At 43.6% G+C, this 19,729-nt stretch overlaps 1 protein-coding gene across 1 annotated transcript in view; it reads right to left on the bottom strand.

Moving 5' to 3' along the window:
• The window catches only part of WNT2 (Wnt family member 2), a 137,220-nt gene that overhangs the window by 66,134 nt on the left and 51,357 nt on the right, over positions 1 to 19,729 (bottom strand). Inside the window, exons 3-4 of the mRNA XM_040343770.1 lie at positions 17,935 to 18,212; positions 16,845 to 17,109 (exon numbers count right to left, since the gene is read on the bottom strand). Coding sequence (XP_040199704.1) covers positions 16,845 to 17,109; positions 17,935 to 18,212 — 543 coding nt within the window. The remainder of the gene's footprint in view (positions 1 to 16,844; positions 17,110 to 17,934; positions 18,213 to 19,729) is intronic.

Below are 19,729 nucleotides of genomic sequence, written 5' to 3'. Positions count from 1 at the left end.
AAGGGCCAGGGACTTTTTTCTGGTTCCATAGACTTCAATGGATCAAAAAAAAAAAAAAATATTGAAAAATGCAAAATGCACCTGGAATATGCAAACTCTAACCTGCATAGGTGTGAACCAGGCCTTAGTGCATGTATTGATTCACTACATTTACTCTTGATAGTACAATACTTCCATGTTCAAAGCAGATATTGCAGTCTGCTTTTATTTCAGACAGAAAGAAGAAGTATATATATAGTGCCTTGCGAAAGTATTCGGCCCCCTTGAACTTTGCGACCTTTTGCCACATTTCAGGCTTCAAACATAAAGATATAAAACTGTAATTTTTTTTGAAGAATCAACAAGTGGGACACAATAAAAGAAGTGGAACGAAATTTATTGGATATTTCAAACTTTTTTAACAAATAAAAAACTGAAAAATTGGGCGTGCAAAATTATTTAGCCCCTTTACTTTAAGTGCAGCAAACACTCTCCAGAAGTTCAGTGAGGATCTCTGAATGATCCAATGTTGACCTAAATGACTAATGATGATAAATAGAATCCACCTGTGTGTAATCAAGTCTCCGTATAAATGCACATGCACTGTGATAGTCTCAGAGGTCCATTTAAAGCGCAGAGAGCATCATGAAGAACAAGGAACACACCAGGCAGGTCTGAGATACTGTCGTGGAGAAGTTTAAAAACGGATTTGGATACAAAAAGATTTCCCAAGCTTTAAACATCCCAAGGAGTACTGTGCAAGCGATAATATTGAAATGGAAGGAGTATCAGACCACTGCAAATCTACGAAGACCTGGCCGTCCCTCTAAACGTTCAGCTTATACAAGGAGAAGACTGATCAGAGATGCAGCCAAGAGGCCCATGATCACTCTGGATGAACTGCAGAGATCTACAGCTGAGGTGGGAGACTCTGTCCATAGGACAACAATCAGTCGTATATACTGCACAAATCTGGCCTTTATGGAAGAGTGGCAAGAAGAAAGCAATTTCTTAAAGATATCCATAAAAAGTGTTGTTTAAAGTTTGCCACAAGCCACCTGGCAGACACACCAAACATGTGGAAGAAGGTGCTCTGGTCAGATGAAACCAAAATCCAACTTTTTGGCAACAATGCAAAACGTTATGTTTGGCGTAAAAGCAACACAGCTCATCACCCTGAACATACCATCCCACTGTCAAACATGGTGGTGGCAGCATCATGGTTTGGGCCTGCTTTTCTTCAGCAGGGACAGGGAAGATGGTTAAAATTGATGGGAAGTTGGATGGAGCCAAATACAGGACCATTCTGGAAGAAAACCTGATGGAGTCTGCAAAAGACCTGAGACTGGGACAGAGATTTTTCTTCCAACAAGACAATGATCCAAAACATAAAGCAAAATCTACAATGGAATGGTTCACAAATAAACATATCCAGGTGTTAGAATGGCCAAGTCAAAGTCCAGACCTGAATCCAATCGAGAATCTGTGGAAAGAACTGAAAATGCTGTTCACAAACGCTCTCCATCCAACCTCACTGAGCTCGAGCTGTTTTGCATGGAGGAATGGGCAAAAATGTCAGTCTCTCGATGTGCAAAACTGATAGAGACATACCCCAAGCGACTTACAGCTGTAATCGCAGCAAAAGGTGGCGCTACAAAGTATTAACTTAATGGGGCTGAATAATTTTGCACGCCCAATTTTTCAGTTTTTTATTTGTTAAAAAAGTTTGAAATATCCAATAAATTTCGTTCCACTTCATGACTGTGTCCCACTTGTTGTTGATTCTTCAAAAAAAAATTACAGTTTTATATCTTTATGTTTGAAATCTGAAATGTGGCAAAAGGTCGCAAAGTTCAAGGGGACTGAATACTTTCGCAAGGCACTGTATGTCCCACAAAACTATTCACACAGCTCTATCACAATCCTGTTTTTAAAGTGGAAGTAAAGCAAAACCTAAACCTATTCCCACCCCAACTCTAGGCCTAATCTATCTAGCCCTGTAAAGGAACAAATCACTATACTTACCTATTCTGAAGCCGCTCCGGTCTCCATCAGCACCCTCTTTGTGCCGGAGAAAGCCAACAGGTGGGAAATGCCTGAGAAGTGACATCACCTATAGATTTTCTATAGGGCTTCTGTTGACGGCTGCCTCTCCAACACACTGAAGTCGTTGCTGATAGCCCAGCCTGGGACCGGACCAGAGCGGCTTCAGAATAGATAAGTATAGCGATCTTTTCTTTACAGGGCTAGATAGATTAGCGTTGGGAGTATAGGTTTGGAGTTGGTTTGGAGTTACAGTAAAACCTTGGATTGCGAGCATAATTTGTTCCAGAAATATGCTTGTAATCCAAAGCACTTGCTTATCAAAGCAAATTTCCCCATAAGAAATAATGGAAACTCAATTGATTTGTTCCACGACCATTTATTCATAAAAGTCCTTCAGTTTATAGTCCATATAAAAAGATTATAGCAATGTGATAGGTTGTGTAACCATAAAATGTCCATCCAGAAATGGAAGCCACCACAAGGGGATTAGAAGAAAAATCCAGCAGGAGCTAGAGAGTATAAAAGAGAAGAGAGGCACCTCTATGTTGCTAAATGTTGTACCTTCATTACATGTAACCAAATTGCTACAATTAAAGGAGTTGTAAAGGAAACATTTTTTTTTGCTCAAATGACTGTTTACAGGGTATTGAGACATACTAGTTAACCGATTCCTTTTAAAAATGATTAAAAATAGATAAAAAACAATCATATAATGTACCTTTAGTTTCAGTTTCGTTTTTGCAAGTTATCCTGCCTCTGTATAGAGCCATAGAGAAGTGAGGGGTTTGAAAACAAAATTAGAAGCTCCCAGTACTGTGGTCCAAAGGAAACAGACAACCAGGAAGTGTCCAGAACAGAGCAGAATTACAGCAACATCAGAGAAAAAACGAACAATGAGGACATGAAACCAGGAAGGTAAGGTAAAGGAAGCTATTTAGCTAAAAAAAAAAAATCCTTTAGTGACCCTTTAAAGGCAACTCTCATCTCTTTTATACTCATTTGTGACACAACGCTACTTGTATATCAAGACATTGCTTGTATATCAAGTCAATATTTATTTTAAAAAATTGCTCGTCTTGCAAAACGCTCTCAAACCAAGTTACTCTCAAACCAAGGTTTTACTGTAGTTAGGTTTTACTTTCACCAAGTCAAGTTTAAAATATCACACAAAAGTATATATAAGAATCTTACATGCTGAAACAGACATGCAGAAAATACTGAACTGAACTGAATATACGTCACACACACATTACTGGCTGTGATAGTGATCTTTAAGCAGCTGGATGGGTCTGCTGGATGGGTTATTGGACAGGTGGGGTCAGGGGTTCTGTGCCTCACTCAGTCTGTAAACTGCTTTTCTGTCCAGATGTTCCAAATGCAGTAGAAAACAAGACAGATGACAAAATTCCGAACACTTATCAGCTTCTTATGTATGTTTTTTCTACACCTTCCTTGGAAATACCAATATCATTACTCAGAACACACTAAGGCTGGGTTCACACCATTGCGAATTGGATGCAGATTCTCCACATCCAATTTGCAATAGCAGGAGATTTTGACCAGCTCTCTGGAGCCGGTTCACATATCTCTGCAGACCTGAAATTGTGAACCACCATGCACCGGACTCCTGCTGTGAGCCGCATGTTTCTCATATGTGAACCCAGCCTAAAAGATCCTCTAGCATAGTAAATTTGAGTCCTCTCTCCAACGACCTCAAAGCAAAACGTATACATCAGCAGCCAAGGGTATTTCTAGCATTATGCACAATAGTTCAAACTATTTTTTATAAATTATTATCATCAGTGTGTGTATGTCCTATAAAAAGCTATCAGGAATACCAGTATTTGAAGAAGGTAAGACACAAATACGCAGGTACATTTTCTACACCCCTTCCAAAATTGGTGACAAAGAGCTCAATCTACTAAACAATATCATGCAATATTTAGTCACGTGACACATTTATTCAAAATATTGCATGCAATATTAACTATAGGTTTATGCTGTATTTATCGTACTAAAAAGAAATGCTCAGTAAATACAGCATAAACCAGTTAATAATAAAAATAAACCTCTGCACAACCAGTCCTACTAATTGTCAAATCACTTGTGAACATAATCCTTTAAATTGCAGCTAACCCTTATGTGTGTTCCCATACCACCTATGAATTAAATATATTTAAAGTGCAGCACAATAATTCAACAAAACAAAAAAAATATATATACATACTATAAATATATTTAGATATATACAGGTATGTGTACCCAACTTTGGTTGTCGGGGTCTGCGGGCTTATCGGAATCCGGGAAGCCCCCTTTAATAAGGGGGCCCCCGGATCCCGGCCCCCCACCCTAGGTGAATGAGTATGGGGTACATCGTACCCCTACCCATTCATCTGGAGGAAAAGTGTCAACAAAAAAAAAACACACTACACAGGTTTTTAAAGTCATTTATTAGTCATCTCCTGGGGTCTTCTTCTGACTTTGGGGGTCTTCTTCCAACTTCACCGCTCTCCGAGGGTCTTCTTCCAACTTGGGGGGTCTTCTTTTGTCTTCTACACTCTCTTCTTCTGCTCTCCGGTGTTGTCTCCGCGCTCCCCATTTCTTCCTTCTGCCAGGCTGCTCCACTTTCTTCTTGCAGCTCTTTTACTAACAATTTATATAGGCCTCTTATGACATCACAGTCCCAGCATGCTCCGGGTGGTGACGAAATAATTACACCGCCCCCTTATGTCGTTACCACCCGGAGCATGCTGGGACTGTGACGTCATAAGAGGCCTATATAAATCGCTGCGCACCGCACACCCGGCATTACAGCGGGAGGGAGCGTCGTGGCAACATCGGAAGAAGGAAGAAGGCACCGGAGACTGGGAGAAGAACTGGGGAGTGTGGAGACGACACCGGAGAGCAGAAGAAGAGAGCAGAGAAGTCGAAAGAAGACCCCCGAAGTTGGAAGAAGACACTCGGAGAGCGGAGAAATTGGAAGAAGACCCCTGAGCCGACTAATAAATGACTTTAAAAACCTGTGTAGTGTGTTTTTTTTTTTACAATTTTCCTCCAGGTGAATGGGTAGGGGTACAATGTACCCCATACTCATTCACCTAGGGTGAGGGGCCGGGATCCGGGGGCCCCCTTATTAAAGGCGGTTCCCGGATTCCGATAAGCCCTCCGCCCCCGACAACCAACGGCCAGGGTTGTTGGGAAGAGGCCCTTGTCCCCATCAACATGGGGACAGAGTGCTTTGTGGTGGGGGGCCCCCTCCCCCTTTAAGCTCTTTTACATGGGGGGGTAGGCCCGGTCTTCTCCTCCGTTTTCTGCCGGGGGGAACCGGACTTCACGCTGTCTTCTGCCGCGGCCCCCTCCCCCTTTCTTCTTTAAGCTCTTTTACAAAGGGGGGTTAGGCCCGGTCTTCTGCGGGGGGGTGGGTGGCAATCTTCTCTGTTTCCTCTTCTGCCGGGCCCGGTCTTCTCCGCTGTCTTCTGCCGGGGGGGCGGCGGTCTTCTCTGTTCCCTCTTCTTCCGGGCCCGGTTTTCTCTGCTGTCTTTTCTCTTCTGCCGGGCTCCAACGCGGGGGCCAGGTCTTCTCCGCTGTCTTGTTCCGTCTTCTCTTCCAGCGATGTTGACACGACGAGCTCTCCCGCTGTAATGCCGTCTGAGCGTTGCACAACGACTTATATAGGCATGGGGCATGGTCACTGGGTGATGCCACCCGGCGACCCCACCCTTTGTTACATCACATTCCCGGGGCATGATGGGAATGTGATGTAAAAAAGGGTGGGGTCGCTGGTTAGCTTCACCCGGTGACCACACCCCATGCCTATATAAGTCGTTGCTCAACGCTCAGACGGCATTAGAGCTTGTCGTGTCAACATCGCTGGAAGAGAAGACGGAACAAGACAGCGGAGAAGACCTGGCCCCCACGGTGGAGCCCGGGCCCCGGCGGTAGAGGGAACAGAGAAGACCGCCGCCCCCCCGCAGAAGACAGAGAAGACTGGGCCCGAAGACAGCAGAGAATACTGGGCCCGAAGACAGCGGAGAAGACCAGGCCTACCCCTCCTTTGAAAAAGAGCTTAAAGAACAAAGGGGGAGGGGGCCCCGGCAGAAGACAGCGTGAAGTCCGGTTCCCCCCGGCAGAAGACAGCGGAGAAGACCCGGCGCACCCCCCAATGTAAAAGAGCTTAAAGGGGGAGGGGGCCCCGGCAGAAGACAGCGTGAAGTCCGGTCCCCCCCCGGCAGAAAACAGCGGAGAAGACCGGGCGCACCCCCCAATGTAAAATAGCTTAAAGGGGGAGGGGGCCCCGGCAGAAGGCGGCGTTGAAGTCCAGCTCCCCCCGGCAGAAAACGGCGGAGAAGACCGGGCCTACCCCCATGTAAAAGAGCTTAAAGGGGGAGGGGGCCGGCAGAAGACCCCCCAGATTACTAATAAATTACTTCAAAACCTGTGTAGAGTAGTGTCGTTTTTTTTAACTTAACATTTTTCCCCCAGGTGAATGGGTAGGGGTACGATGTACCCCATACTCATTCACATAGGGTGGGGGGCCGGTATCTGGGGGCAACCTTATTAAAGCGGGCTCCCAGATTCTGATAAGCCCCCCGCCCGCAGACATGGGGTCACTCCCCCATGAGGGCATGCGGTCTGGTACGGCTCAGGAGGGGGGGCACCTCTCGTCCCCACCCCCATTCCTGTCTGGCCAGGTGGCGTGCTTGGATAAGGGTTTGGTATGGATCTTGGGGGAACCCGGTCCTGTCAGTGGTTGAAATGCCTGATTGTCTGTTCATACAATGTATGAACAGCGATCAGTCATTTTCCCAAGTCAGTCTCACCCCCCCTTCAGTTAGAACACTCACAGGGAACATAATTAACCCCTTCCCTGCCAGTGGCATTTTTATAGTAATCAATGCATTTTTATAGCACTGATCGCTATAAAAAGGCCAATGGTCCCAAAAATGTGTCAAAAGTGTCCGCCATAAGGTCGCAGTACCGATAAAAATCGCTGATGGCCGCCATTAGTAGTAAAAATATATTATTAATAAAAATGCCATAAAACTATCCCCTATTTTGTAGACGCTATAACTTTTGCGCAAACCAATCAATAAACACTTATTGCGATATTTTTTTACCAAAAATATGTAGAAGAATATGTATTGGCCTAAACTGAGGAAATTATTTTGATTTTATATATTTTTGGGGATATTTATTATAGCAATAAGTAAAAAATATTCTTTTTTTTTTCATTTTTGTTTATAGCGCAAAAAATAAAAACCGCATAGGTGATCAAATACCACCAAAAGAAAGCTGTATTTGTGGGGAAAAAAAGACGTCAATTTTGTTTGGGAGCCACGTCGCACGACCGCGCAATTGTCAGTTAAAGTGACGCAGTGCCGAATCGCAAAAAGTGACCCGGTCATTGACCAGCAATATGGTCCAGGGCTGAAGAGGTTAAAAAATAACAAAACAGTAAAGTTAGCCCAATTTTTGGTGATAATGTGAAAGATGATGTTACACCGAGTAAATAGATACCTAACTTGTCACGCTTTAACATTGCACACACTCGTGGAATGGCGCCAAACTTCGGGACTTAAAAAACTCCATAGGCAACGCTTATTTTTTTTTAACAGGTTACCAGTTTAGAGTTTTATTGAATAGGTCTAGTGCTAAAATTATTGCTCTCGCTCTAACGCACGCGTCAATACCTCACATGTGTGGTTTAAACAGCGTTTACATATGTGGGCGGGACTTGCATGCGAGCTACTAGGGACAGGGGCGTTTTAATTTTTATTTCCTTTTTTTCCCGTAATCTTTTTTTCTTTTTGCACTTTTTTTTTGATCACTTTTATTCCTATTACAAGGAACCTAAACATCCCTTGTAATAGGAATAGTGTGTGACAGGTCCTCTTTATGGAGAGAGGCGGGGTCAATAAGACCCCACATCTGTCCTCCAGGCTGGAAAGCATGAGATTGGGAAAAAAAAAAAAACACTGATCTCATGCTTTCAGCCGCGATTGCAGCTTTGTTATGTTTATAAATCTCTGTGCTCCTCATTCGGTGGCGGACGATTCGTTCTCCGATGGCACGGGAGAGCCCGGAGAAGCACCAGATGGCAGTGGGAGGGGGGATGTCCCCTCCTGTAAGAACGATCAAGTAGCGGAACTGCCGCTATGATCGTTCTTATGGTGCAAACATTCGCTGCCTGTAAAAAAGGATATCTGAATGATGCCTGTAGCTGCACCCATCATTCAGACATCCCCCACTGAAGTCCAGGACGTCATATGACATCCTCCAGTACGGAAGTGGTTACAATTTGCCTTGGAGTCAGGGCCGGTACTACCACTAGGCAGCCTAGAGAGACGGTGGGACTACCACCCAGGGCGCCCGGCCACCGGTGATCCTACTCCCTCTCAGCAATGAACTCACCAGGCAGCCGCTCCACTAGAGAGTCCCTCCGTACAGTGTAAGGCCCCATACACACGGGAGGATTTATCCGCGGATACGGTCCAGCGGACCGTTTCCGCGGATAAATCCTCGAGGATTTCAGCAGATTTTAATGCGATGGAGTGTACTCACCATTGCATTGAAATCCGCGCCGAAATCCTCTGGCGATGACGTGTCGCGCCGTCGCCGCGATTATGACGCGGCGACGTGCGCGACGCTGTCATATAAGGAATTCCACGCATGCGTCAAATCATTACGACGCATGCGGGGGATCCCTTCGGACGGATGGATCCGGTGAGTCTATACAGACCAGCGGATCCATCCGTTGGGATGGATTCCAGCAGATGGATTTGTTTGGCATGTCAGCAAATATTCGATCTGCTGGAATCCATCCCAGGGGAGAAATATCCGCGGAAACAGATCCGCTGGAGTGTACACACCATAGGATCTATCCGCTGAAACACATTTGCTGGGATTTTTCAGCGGATGGATTCTATCGTGTGTACGGGGCCTTAGAGGTGCTGGCACAGCAGCGGTGGAGGAAGGAAAGAAAACATCCCCTGAGCGCCCCTGATCATCACAGTGCCAATGGCAGTGAGTGTGACCGGTCTGTGTACCTGCGGTCACATTGTTACCGTCCAACACCAGTCTGCCTCTGATGTACCGCTCCTCCTCCTCCGCTACAGCCAGCCAGCTCTGCCTCTCTGCCTGTGCCCATACGTTGCATGTCCCCCCCTCCATAATGGAGGCCGCTCTCTCTCTCCTGTGTTTTTCCTATTGCGGCAGCCAGAGCAAGATTTACAGTACCCTGTCGCCGAGAACCAGAGTGATGAGATCACGCCGAAAGTACAATAACGGCGGCAGGTACCCTTAGGTGGGACCTGGGCCCCCATACCCATTTTAAGGCCAATTACTAGAAGATAAGCCAGCCAAGTGGGGTCTAGCAAAATGAACAAGTCATTTCCCATAGGTTGGCTTGTAAATTGGCGACATCTTGTAAAGACGTTATTCCACTGCATAGCTTGGTGTCATCTGTAAAGACAGAAATGTTACTTTTGATCTCAGACCCAATATCATTTATAAAGATATTAAAAAGTAAGGGTCCCAGCACTGAACCTTGGGGTATACCACTGATAACCTTTGACCATTCAGAGTATGAATTATTAACCACGACTCTCTGAATTCTGTCTTTCAGCCAGTTTTCTATCCATTTACAAACTGATATATCCAATCCTGTAGACTTTACCTTACACATGAGCCGTGTGTGCTGTATCGAACGCTTTTGCAAAATCCAAGTATATCACGTCCACGTCCACAGCCACGCCTCTGTCCAGGGTTTTACTTACCTCTTCATAAAAGGAAATCAGGTTTGTCTGACAACTTCTGTCTTTCATGAATCCATGCTGTCTGTTGCTTAACCACTTAAGACCCGCAGGTAAAAGACCAGGCCCCTTTTTGCGATTCGGCACGGACAATTGTGCGGTCGTGCGACGTGGCTCCCAAACAAAATTGGCGTCCTTTTTGTCCCACAAATAGAGCTTTCTTTTGGTGGTATTTGATCACCTCTGCTTTTTTTTATTTTTGGCGCTATAAACAAAAATAGAGCGACAATTTTGAAAAAACATTTTTTTTTACTTTTTGCTATAATAAATATCCCCCAAAAATATATATAAAAAAAAAATTTTTTCCTCAGTTTAGGCCGATACGTATTCTTCTACCTATTTTTTTTTACTACTAATGGCGGCGATCAGCGATTTTTTTCGTGACTGCGACATTATGGCGGACACTTCGGACAATTTTGACACATTTTTGGGACCATTGTCATTTTCACAGCAAAAAATGCATTTAAAATGCATTGTTTATTGTGAAAATGACAGTTGCAGTTTGGGAGTTAACCACAGGGGGCGCTGTTCAGGTTATGTGTTCCCTGAAGTGTGTTTACAACTGTAGGAGGGTGTGGCTGTAGGTGTGACGTCATCGATTGTGTCCCCCTATAAAAGGGATGACACGATCCATGCTGCCGCCACAGTGAAGAACGGCTCTCCCCGTTCTTCAGCTCCGGGGACCGATTGCGGGACTCCAGCAGCGATCGGGTCCTCGAGTCCCGCGATCCCGGAGCTTCGGACCGGGTCGCGGGAGCGCGCCGCGGGCCCGCGACCCACGGTTGGGTACTAGTACAGGATGTACGTGGATGTGCCCAGCCGTGCCATTCTGCCGACGTATATGTGCAGGAGGCGGTCCTTAAGTGGTTAAATAGTTTTTTCCAGCAAGAACTCATCCATGTGGTCTTTTATTATACGTTCCAGTATCTTCCCAACTATAGAAGTTAAACTAACAGGTCTATAGTTACTTGGTAAAGACTTTGTCCCCTTTTTAAATATAGGCACCACATTGGCTCTACGCCAATCCAGTGGTGCTATTCCTGTCATTAATGAGTCGCTAAAAACTAGATACAATGGCTTTGAAATTACAGCGCTCAATTCTTTTAGGATCCGTGGGTGGATGCCATCTGCTCCAGGTGCTTTATCCACCTTTATTCTGTCTAAATATTTCTGGACCATATCACTTTTGAGCCATTGTGGATTTGGGGCTGTGTCACTACCACCCCCATTTTGGACAGGAGCTCCCCCATGCTCCAATGTATACACAGAGCTGAATAAAGCATTTAATAAATTAGCCTTCTCTTTGTCCCCAGTCACCCACTCTAGATTATTTTGTAAAGGGCCTACATGCTCACACTTAACCTTTTTACTATTAATATATTTGAAGAATTTTTTGGGGTTTGTCCTACTATCTTTTGCAATCTGTCGTTCGTTTTGAATTTTTGCATCCTTGATTTCCTTTTTACATATCCTGTTATATTCTTTGTAACATTTAAACGACACTAGTGTTCCTTCATTTTTATATTTTTTAAAAGCTATTTTCTTATTGTTTATAGCTTTTTTAACTTTGACCGTGAGCCACATAGGTTTTATCTTTAGCCTTTTAAACTTATTGCCCATGGGAACATACTTTGTACTGAGTTCATAAACGGTCTTTTTGAAGAATTCCCATTTCTATTCTGTGTTCATCAATGCCAATATTCCCGCCCAGTCCAAGTCCTGGAGAGCAGCCCTCATCCTTGGAAAATTTGCTCTCTTGAAATTAAGTGTTTTTATCTTTCCTGTATGTATTTCTTGCTTACAGCGAACATCAAATGAAATCATGTTATGATCACTGCTACCCAGGTGTTCCTTTATCTGAACATTAGTAATAAGCTCTGCATGGTTTGAGATTACCAGGTCCAACAGAGCATCATTCCTAGTTGGGGCCTCAATGAACTGGACCATAAAATTGTCCTGCAATAGGTTTTTTAATTTTTGCCCTTTAGCTGTCCCAGCAGTGCCATTACTCCAATCAATTTCTGGGTAATTAAAATCCCCCATTATTATCACCATCCCAGCCCTTGCAGCCCTTTCCATCTGTGCAAGGAGCCGAGTCTCCACCTCCTATTTGTTATAGACCACATTGGGTGGTCTATAACAAACTCCAATGATTAACTTTGAACTACGCACATCTGTATGCAGTTCCACCCATAATGCTTCAGCTCCATCACACTCTCCATCAACCAGGTCCTCTTTCACGCTTGCTTTTAGGTCACTTCTCACAGACACAGACCCCGCCACCTTTCCTTTTTACCCTGTCTTTTCGAAAGAGAGCATAGCCAGGAATATTAATAGCCCAGTCATGTAAGGATTGAAGCCAATTTTCAGCAATACTGATTACATCATAGCTCTCCTCATGCACCAGAGCTTCCAACTCACCTGTTTTGCTTGGCAGACTTCTGGCATTGGTGAACAAACACTTTACTGAATTAATATATTTTGACCGGTCACATACTATCCTCTTGGGTGTTCCGAGATTGCGACTAGGACTTAGATTTTTTGATGTTGCTTTTTGTGTGTGAACAGCACTTGGATGTTTCTGGGCATGCTCATAGAGCGTGTTTTTTGAGTTAGTAATTTAAGGACATCCTTAACAGGTGTACCCACTTTAAAGTTCTATTCTAAGATGGGTTTATTAAAACCAAACCCTGTAAGCAGTTTCATAAAGGAAACCAGAATTTCTTCGAACAGAAAGAGGTATGGATTTAAAATAAAGTTCGCTAAAATCCCTAAAACAAACAACGCCATTTAATCTGTGAATTGCACAAGGTTTGGGAACCTGTAACACACTAAGGCGTACATAACACATAGGGCTCAGGAGTGCATACCCAAAAGTAACCATCTATTTGCTCACCTTTTCCCACCTCTTGTTTATCTCTGTGACCCCCCCCCCCCATCCACAGCTCACCTCATCTCCCCCCCATTCCACATCTCAGCTTCATCCCAATTGACCCATCCAAACTTACCTTTTCTTCTCTGTCCACAACACACCTCTTTTTCCCCCAGCCATAGCTCACCTATTCCCTTCCCTGTCCACAGCTCACCTTAGCACCCCCAGGTCCACAACTCACCTTTGTACCCCTGTTAACAACTCACCACTGAATCTCGATCCATAGCACTAACCTCTTCAATCCCCAAACTTTCACCTCTACACAACCTGCCAACCTTCTCCCTACAGCTCTGCACATCACTCCCACCTCCCCACAGCTTTTACGTCTGCACAACACCCTAACCCCCCCCCCCCCCCCACACACACACACAGCTGCTTCTCTCTGTGCAACCACCCCCATGGCACAAAGGTAGAGGAAGTAAAACAAAAACTTCCTCTATCACTTTAGTGGTTGGAGGGAGCAGGGCTGCCGGAAGTGACAAAACTGTAAAAAAGCCCTGGGTATATTAATGGTTATAGTAAACAGAATTCTAAGACAGCATAGAGGGAAAAATGAAAAAGGAAGCTAAAACAAAGTACTTCTTTTAAATCTTAGAAATACGTCATTCCTTTCAAAGTGACCTTATGAGTAACAGTTAATACCAGACGTACAATTGAAATTCAGAGAAAATAGCACAGTCTGAGAGGAACATTATAAAATCAGGTTAAGTGCATCTTTGCTTATTTCATTCCTTAAGTGCACTCTCTACATCAGCTCATTCTATGTAAATCTGACATCGTAATCAATACATTTCAAGTCCTGATATACAGAAAGATGTGGATTCTGAAAGTGAAGTCATCACACTGATATCCAACATTGGAAACTGCCATTTCCATTAGGGCTGATAAGTACGTCACATAATTCCCCCCCCCCCCCCAAAAAAAAAAAAAGATCTTGTGTATAATAGCTGTTCATTAAAAGCAGATTCACTGAGCAGCAACATTATGTCACTGCTCTCCATTGTGAATAGTAATGTTCACTCAGGGCAGATATAAGATTTTATTTTCAGTTTTTAATCTTGAACTGGGAGATTTTTATTTAATTTTATTAGTATCATTTTTCCAATAGGTTAGTCAATGGGCCCAAGTAGGTTTTAATACAATGTGCAGCTTAGTAAAGCATTGATTTATTTTATCATCATTCCTGTGTAGACCCTTTGAACACCTCTGGAAGCCTGGCTGAACAACTCCCAGTTAGCAATTCCCAATTCTTACCTTTTGCAGAGACGCAAAAAAGGTTGTTGTTCACTCCTGTAAACACTTCATTCAGTGGTGCATAAAGTCAATGTAAGTTCATCCTGGGATGTAAATTCACATAAACGACTGTTATAATGGTGTATAAAGTTGATACAGTTGGTCTGAATACAAGCTCCTCAATTCAGGCATGAATTGTAGTCATCTGTAAAATGCTAGATTTTTTTAAGTTTTAGCCAAGGAATTGCCTCCTTTCAAGTTGTTTAGCTCAGGGCTCAACATTTGAAGTCCTGAGATACTAGCCAGGTCTTAAGAGATACTGGCCATCAGTTGCCCCACCCAAACCCTACCCGCCCCTCAAAACGCCCTTATAAATTATCCCATGAAATTACACAGTTAAATGTTTTATGCAAAATTAAGTTACAAAAATAAATATTAACAAGAAAAACTTTAACAATGTTAACATAAAGCATATCAGTACCCATCAGTGCAGCCTCATTAGTGCCCATCAGTGCAGCCTTATTAGTGCCCATATGTGCAGCCTATCAGTGCTACCTCATAAGTGCAGCTTATTAGCGCCCATCATTGCTGCCTCATCACTGCACTATTATTGCCCATCAGTGCAGCCTATAAGTGCCCATCAGTGCAGCCCCATCAGAGCAGTTTATCAGTGTTGCCTCATCAGTGCAGCATATCAGTGCAGCATATGATTACTGCCTCATGAGTGCAGCTTATTAGAACCCATCATTGCTGCCTCATCACTGCACTATTAGTGCCCATCAGAGCAGAGTATCAGTGTTGCCTCATCAGTGCCGCCTCATCAGTGCCCTTCAGTGCAGCCTATCGGTACCCAAAAGTGCGGCCTATCAGTACCCAAAAGTGCAGCCTATAAGTGCCCATCAATGCAGCAGTGATCACAGGGGAGAAACAGGAGGATTGCCGGCCGGATCACACAGAGCGGGGATCTCCTGCTGTAACACAGCTTGAACATGAAATTTTGACTGCTGTCAAACAAAGTCCCGCCTCCTGGACCGACACTGGACAAGTATGCTGTCAATCATACAAGCAGGTGTAGGAGGTGAGACTTTGACAGCGGCCATTGTTTTATATCTAAGCTGTGTCATAGTGGGAGATACCCGCTCTGTGTGATTCAGCCGGCTCTCCTCCTGACAGTTTCCTCACATATACCACAAGAAAACAAGCAAGGAGGCAGAAGAGTGTTGGTCACTACTTAAGACTTGGGTCACCAGTAATAGTTATGCTTCTTGTAATGTGGGCTTATTCAGAGGTATTTCCGATATGTGTAGCGGCCTGCTACTTTCATAGCTGGCGCTGCCTTAAATTTAGAGGGTAGTCAGAGATTTAACTACCTCTGACTGTATTGTTTTACCAAATTTAGGCCTCTGTTCCAGCCATGGCTGTACTGTGAGTGACCACTATTGCTGTCTGGGGTGTTGATACCAAGGGTGGCAGCAGTCGAGTCAAGGTGTATTGGGTGTTTTTCCTCGGCACCCAATCAGTGGGGGTTGATCGCCTCGCTGTGCATGCTGGGGGAGAGTACTTAAGGGACAGACGTCATTAGTTTGCGGTCGTCGATCGCTGGTCTGTTGTCCCACCACCCCCGTGTGTGGCTCTCATGGCTGGGGGTGCGTGTTCAAGTGTTCCTGGCTCCGGGAGCACGTTGGTCTGGCGTTGTGATCTACTATGTAGGCCTGCTAGTCAGACTGGGTCTACAATCGCAGAGTGGTCCTGTGCTGTCCGTCCTGAGGGAGGAAGCCACCCGATGAAGAACCTGTCTTGGAGAGCACCGAGCACAAGGCTGGTATCTCAGGAGAGGCCTTGAACTTCATCGAAGGACGCACAATTACTGAAAGGCTGAGTGAAGGTCGCCTGTCAGTTTTGAGTTCACAAGTTTATTCAAGAGAGATCCGGGTGCTTAATTCTGTGTTGAGAAGAATTCTGGACCGAATACATCTCCACCTTTGGGAAGGTGTGTGGCAGAGACTTTGCTAAAGTTTCCGTGTCACATTCTGGCTGCTAGGCTCGAGAGAGGCCTATCCAGGTGCACAATACCCAATCTGGCTAGAGTGGCGACAAAAGTTACATTGCTGGAAGCAGGATTGTTTCAGAACAAAGTTTTAGACCTGAACCTACTACCTATTACCCTTCTACCTCAACTACTACTTTTATTCTTCTACCTCGTTGGGTAATAAAGCACAGAAAAAGACACCTAAAGTGTGGACATTGCAGTTCTTCTCAACTCTCATCGTATATCCTAGACGGCGAAAGAATAGAGGTAACATGCCACCCAAAACAAACCAGCAGCTCCTTCGGGGTAGTGCTACATATGGTATAGCACATTCTACTGTAAAAACAAAATCTGAGGCTCTCTCCAACAGTGATTTACAGAAATCTAAGTTTTTAAAATATAGCAAGCTTGCGCAGGTTCTCTTTTAATTTCTTCCACCAAATGTATTTTGTCTACTCACAATGTTCATTTGGTCACAGGTGGTGATGGTCTATACGTCCTTCAATACATCAGGATCAGATTCCTAGCCACCTTTATGGGGGTGAGGAATCATTGATTTCTTGGGAATGAAGATGGGCATTACAGTATCCACTTAACACACGGCTTGTAATGGTTAACTTTAGACATAGTTTTAAAGGTAAAGTTCTTTTTTTTTTTTTGCAAAAAGCACTTTTATCTGGTTTGTGAGTAAGGGTGTGCTTGGCACCATGTTACACTCTAAAAATTGGTGTAACATGTTGTTTTTAAATGTGGACCTGTAAAGTAAAAACTGCATGGTGCGTTTAACAAAAATATCTATCAATATGGAACTTACCAGCATCCCTGTCTCTGATACAGTAGTCAGGTGAATTCTCAAAGTATACAAGATCATTGGTAGTAGGCTTCTTAAATCTTTTATTTGCCACCGTAAAGCCTGTTCCATCTTGATTCATAACAACTTGTATAGCTCCATTATATTTTTTACGAAGGAAATCTCCTGATTTTCGGAAATCCCCCATAGTTAGCCAGCATGTCCTTAAAGTACATGAGCCACTTACTCCATGGCATTTGCATTCTTGTGTCATGAACCTCTTGACAGCCTAGACCACAAAGACAAAATAATCTATTATCAACACACAGACCACAAACACTATCTTTATTATTGTACTAATATTGTGTAATATATTGTAATAGATAACATCAGTTTAACTAACTGTTGACGAATAGCAATTTTCAAGTTGACACATTCTGGGACATTCAAATTATTGGTATAAAATCACGAAAATGTAGCTTACTTTGTATTTAGAGTCATTCTACTGATGGTAGGTGAACTCCTGTCCTAGGCTCGGGTTTTCAGCAGACAAACACATTTTATTACACTTTACCAGGTTAGTCATTCATCAAACTAAGTTATGAGTTTTGTTGGTGTTCTTCCACACGGAACATATTTTCACTAAATCCCCCCCCAAAAATTATCTTATCAAATCACAGAGGCTCTCTCTATAATTTTGCTGAATATCCTCTACATTTGTTGGCATATTTGAAAGGGAGTTCATTATTTTTTTTTTAAGGGTTTCCTCATCACTCATCCTAAATCTCATATTGGTGAACAGCCAAGTATAGTTACTGCAGGAATGGTTTCTCCCATCTCAGCTGTGAATCTCGGCCATTCTTACGAAGTTATCATTGCCAGTAATGTCAACAGCACACAACCTAGTGTGTGAGTAGTAGTTCATAATTGAGTGTTCTTAAAACTCATCTCTAATCTGAACGCCTTTTTTTGTACTCCATTGAGCTGCAGTCAAATTCTGTTATTCACTTTATAAAATTACCCTTGCTTTAGACATGTAGTAATCTTAGTTTTTTTAATACCATGCTCTTAAGAAATAGCACTATCATATACAGTAGAAAAAGTAAATTTGTACCTTTCTTCCAGCTCTGTTGTTGTGAAGGTTCATCAAAGCTCTGGCATCTTTTCCTTTTCTTTCCTTTGCATCTACAAATGCTCTAGCAAACTTACTACCATAGTCTATGTTATCACTGCAGCCACCCCAGTCAAAGCTGCCTCTGATATCTTTAAAATAACCTTTTTTATTAGGATCACATGAGCAGGACTTCAGCTCTCCTTGACTACATGCCCTTGTAATAGCAAATACAACTCCAGCAGAAGAAATGGCATAAACAAAGGCTGATTCTCGACTACCTGAAAATGACAACAAAGAAAAATGAGTGATTCCAATATACAGTGATTATATTTTTTCCTAACAGCTTCGAATTTTATAGAAAATATAACATGTCAGTATTGCCCATTAAATTACATCTAAATACTTGCAAATGTATTTCTTTTAAACATAATTAACATATTTACCTAGAGAAAAGTAAAAGAAAAACTTTTATATTTTTCACTCGCAGCCTATAGCAGTCAAGGGAACCACTAGACATAGCTGAATATTGAGGGGGAACTGAATTCAGGAAACCATGCCAAAGGAAAAGCAGAGGGCAAAGGACTAGTCAAAAGTATTGCCTGTGGTCTCCCTGCAAGTTTCCATCCCATTACTGATTTACCATGCCTTTTTTCACATCAAGTCTAAGCAAGATTTTCTTCCTCAGGTCGGATCCTCCATCAAAGAGAACAGTGAGCAGCACAGTAGTCATATTGCCATATCTCCTGCATTAAAACTTCAACTGCAGATATACAACTGAGGTTGTAGGCACAGAAGTGCCTAGGCACTCTCACATACAAGAAATTATTCTGTTATTTTACCAAAGGAAGGCAAAAGGTCATTTTTCAGGGTTCTGCTTTGGCATTATTATTTCTAAATGTTCCTTATAACAGCAAAATGTCCCCTTTTTAAATCAAGTCCACTTAAAAAAAGTATTGATTCAGACAAAAGGGCACTATATATGTACATGACGAAGTTGTGAATATTTGAAAAATATACTGGGGTAGATTCAGGAACGAATTACGCCGGTGTATCCATAGATACGCTGCATAATTCAAAAGCTGCGCCGGCGTATCTATTTTCTGTATTCAGAAAGCTAGATACGCCGACTGTAGCCTAAGATACGACTGGCATAAGTCTCTAATGCCGTCGTATCTTAGGGTGCATTCTGACGCTGGCCGCTAGGTGGCGCTCCCGTAGTTGTCAGCGTAGAGTATGCAAATTGCATACGTACGCCCGGCGGTAGTTTTTTACGTTGTTTGCGTAAGTCGGTTTCGTTGTAAGGCTGCTCCTGCTATTAGGAGGCGCAGCCAATGGTAAGTATGGACGTCGTTCCCGCGTCGCGATTTTCAAATTTTAAGTTGTTTGCTTAAGTCGTCCGTGAATGGCGCTGGACGCCATTCACGTCGAAGCCAAAGACGTCCTTGCAAAATCATTTTCCGCAATGCACGTCGGGAATTTTTAGGGACGGCGCATGCGCAGTACGTTCGGCGCGGGAACGCGCCTAATTTAAATGGTCCACGCCCCCTACGGGATCATTTGAATTACGCGCGCTTCCGCCGGCCCCTTTTATGCTACACCGCCGCAACTTGCCCGTAAAACGTGCGGCCGCATAACGTAAATGTCATACGTTACGTCGCCGCAGTTTTGCGCGCCCCTACCTGAATCCACCCCACTGTGTTAAAATCAGTTTTGTAGTTGCTGAGATTTGCCCACGTTCTAAATAAGCAAATTAACTCCCCTGGCAAAATGTGCCTGCATGAGTAATGTGTAGTCT

The sequence above is a fragment of the Rana temporaria genome, chromosome 3 (genome assembly GCF_905171775.1).
Source record: "Rana temporaria chromosome 3, aRanTem1.1, whole genome shotgun sequence".
Lineage (NCBI taxonomy): Eukaryota > Metazoa > Chordata > Amphibia > Anura > Ranidae > Rana > Rana temporaria.
This window is presented reverse-complemented; position numbering and strand designations above follow the sequence as displayed.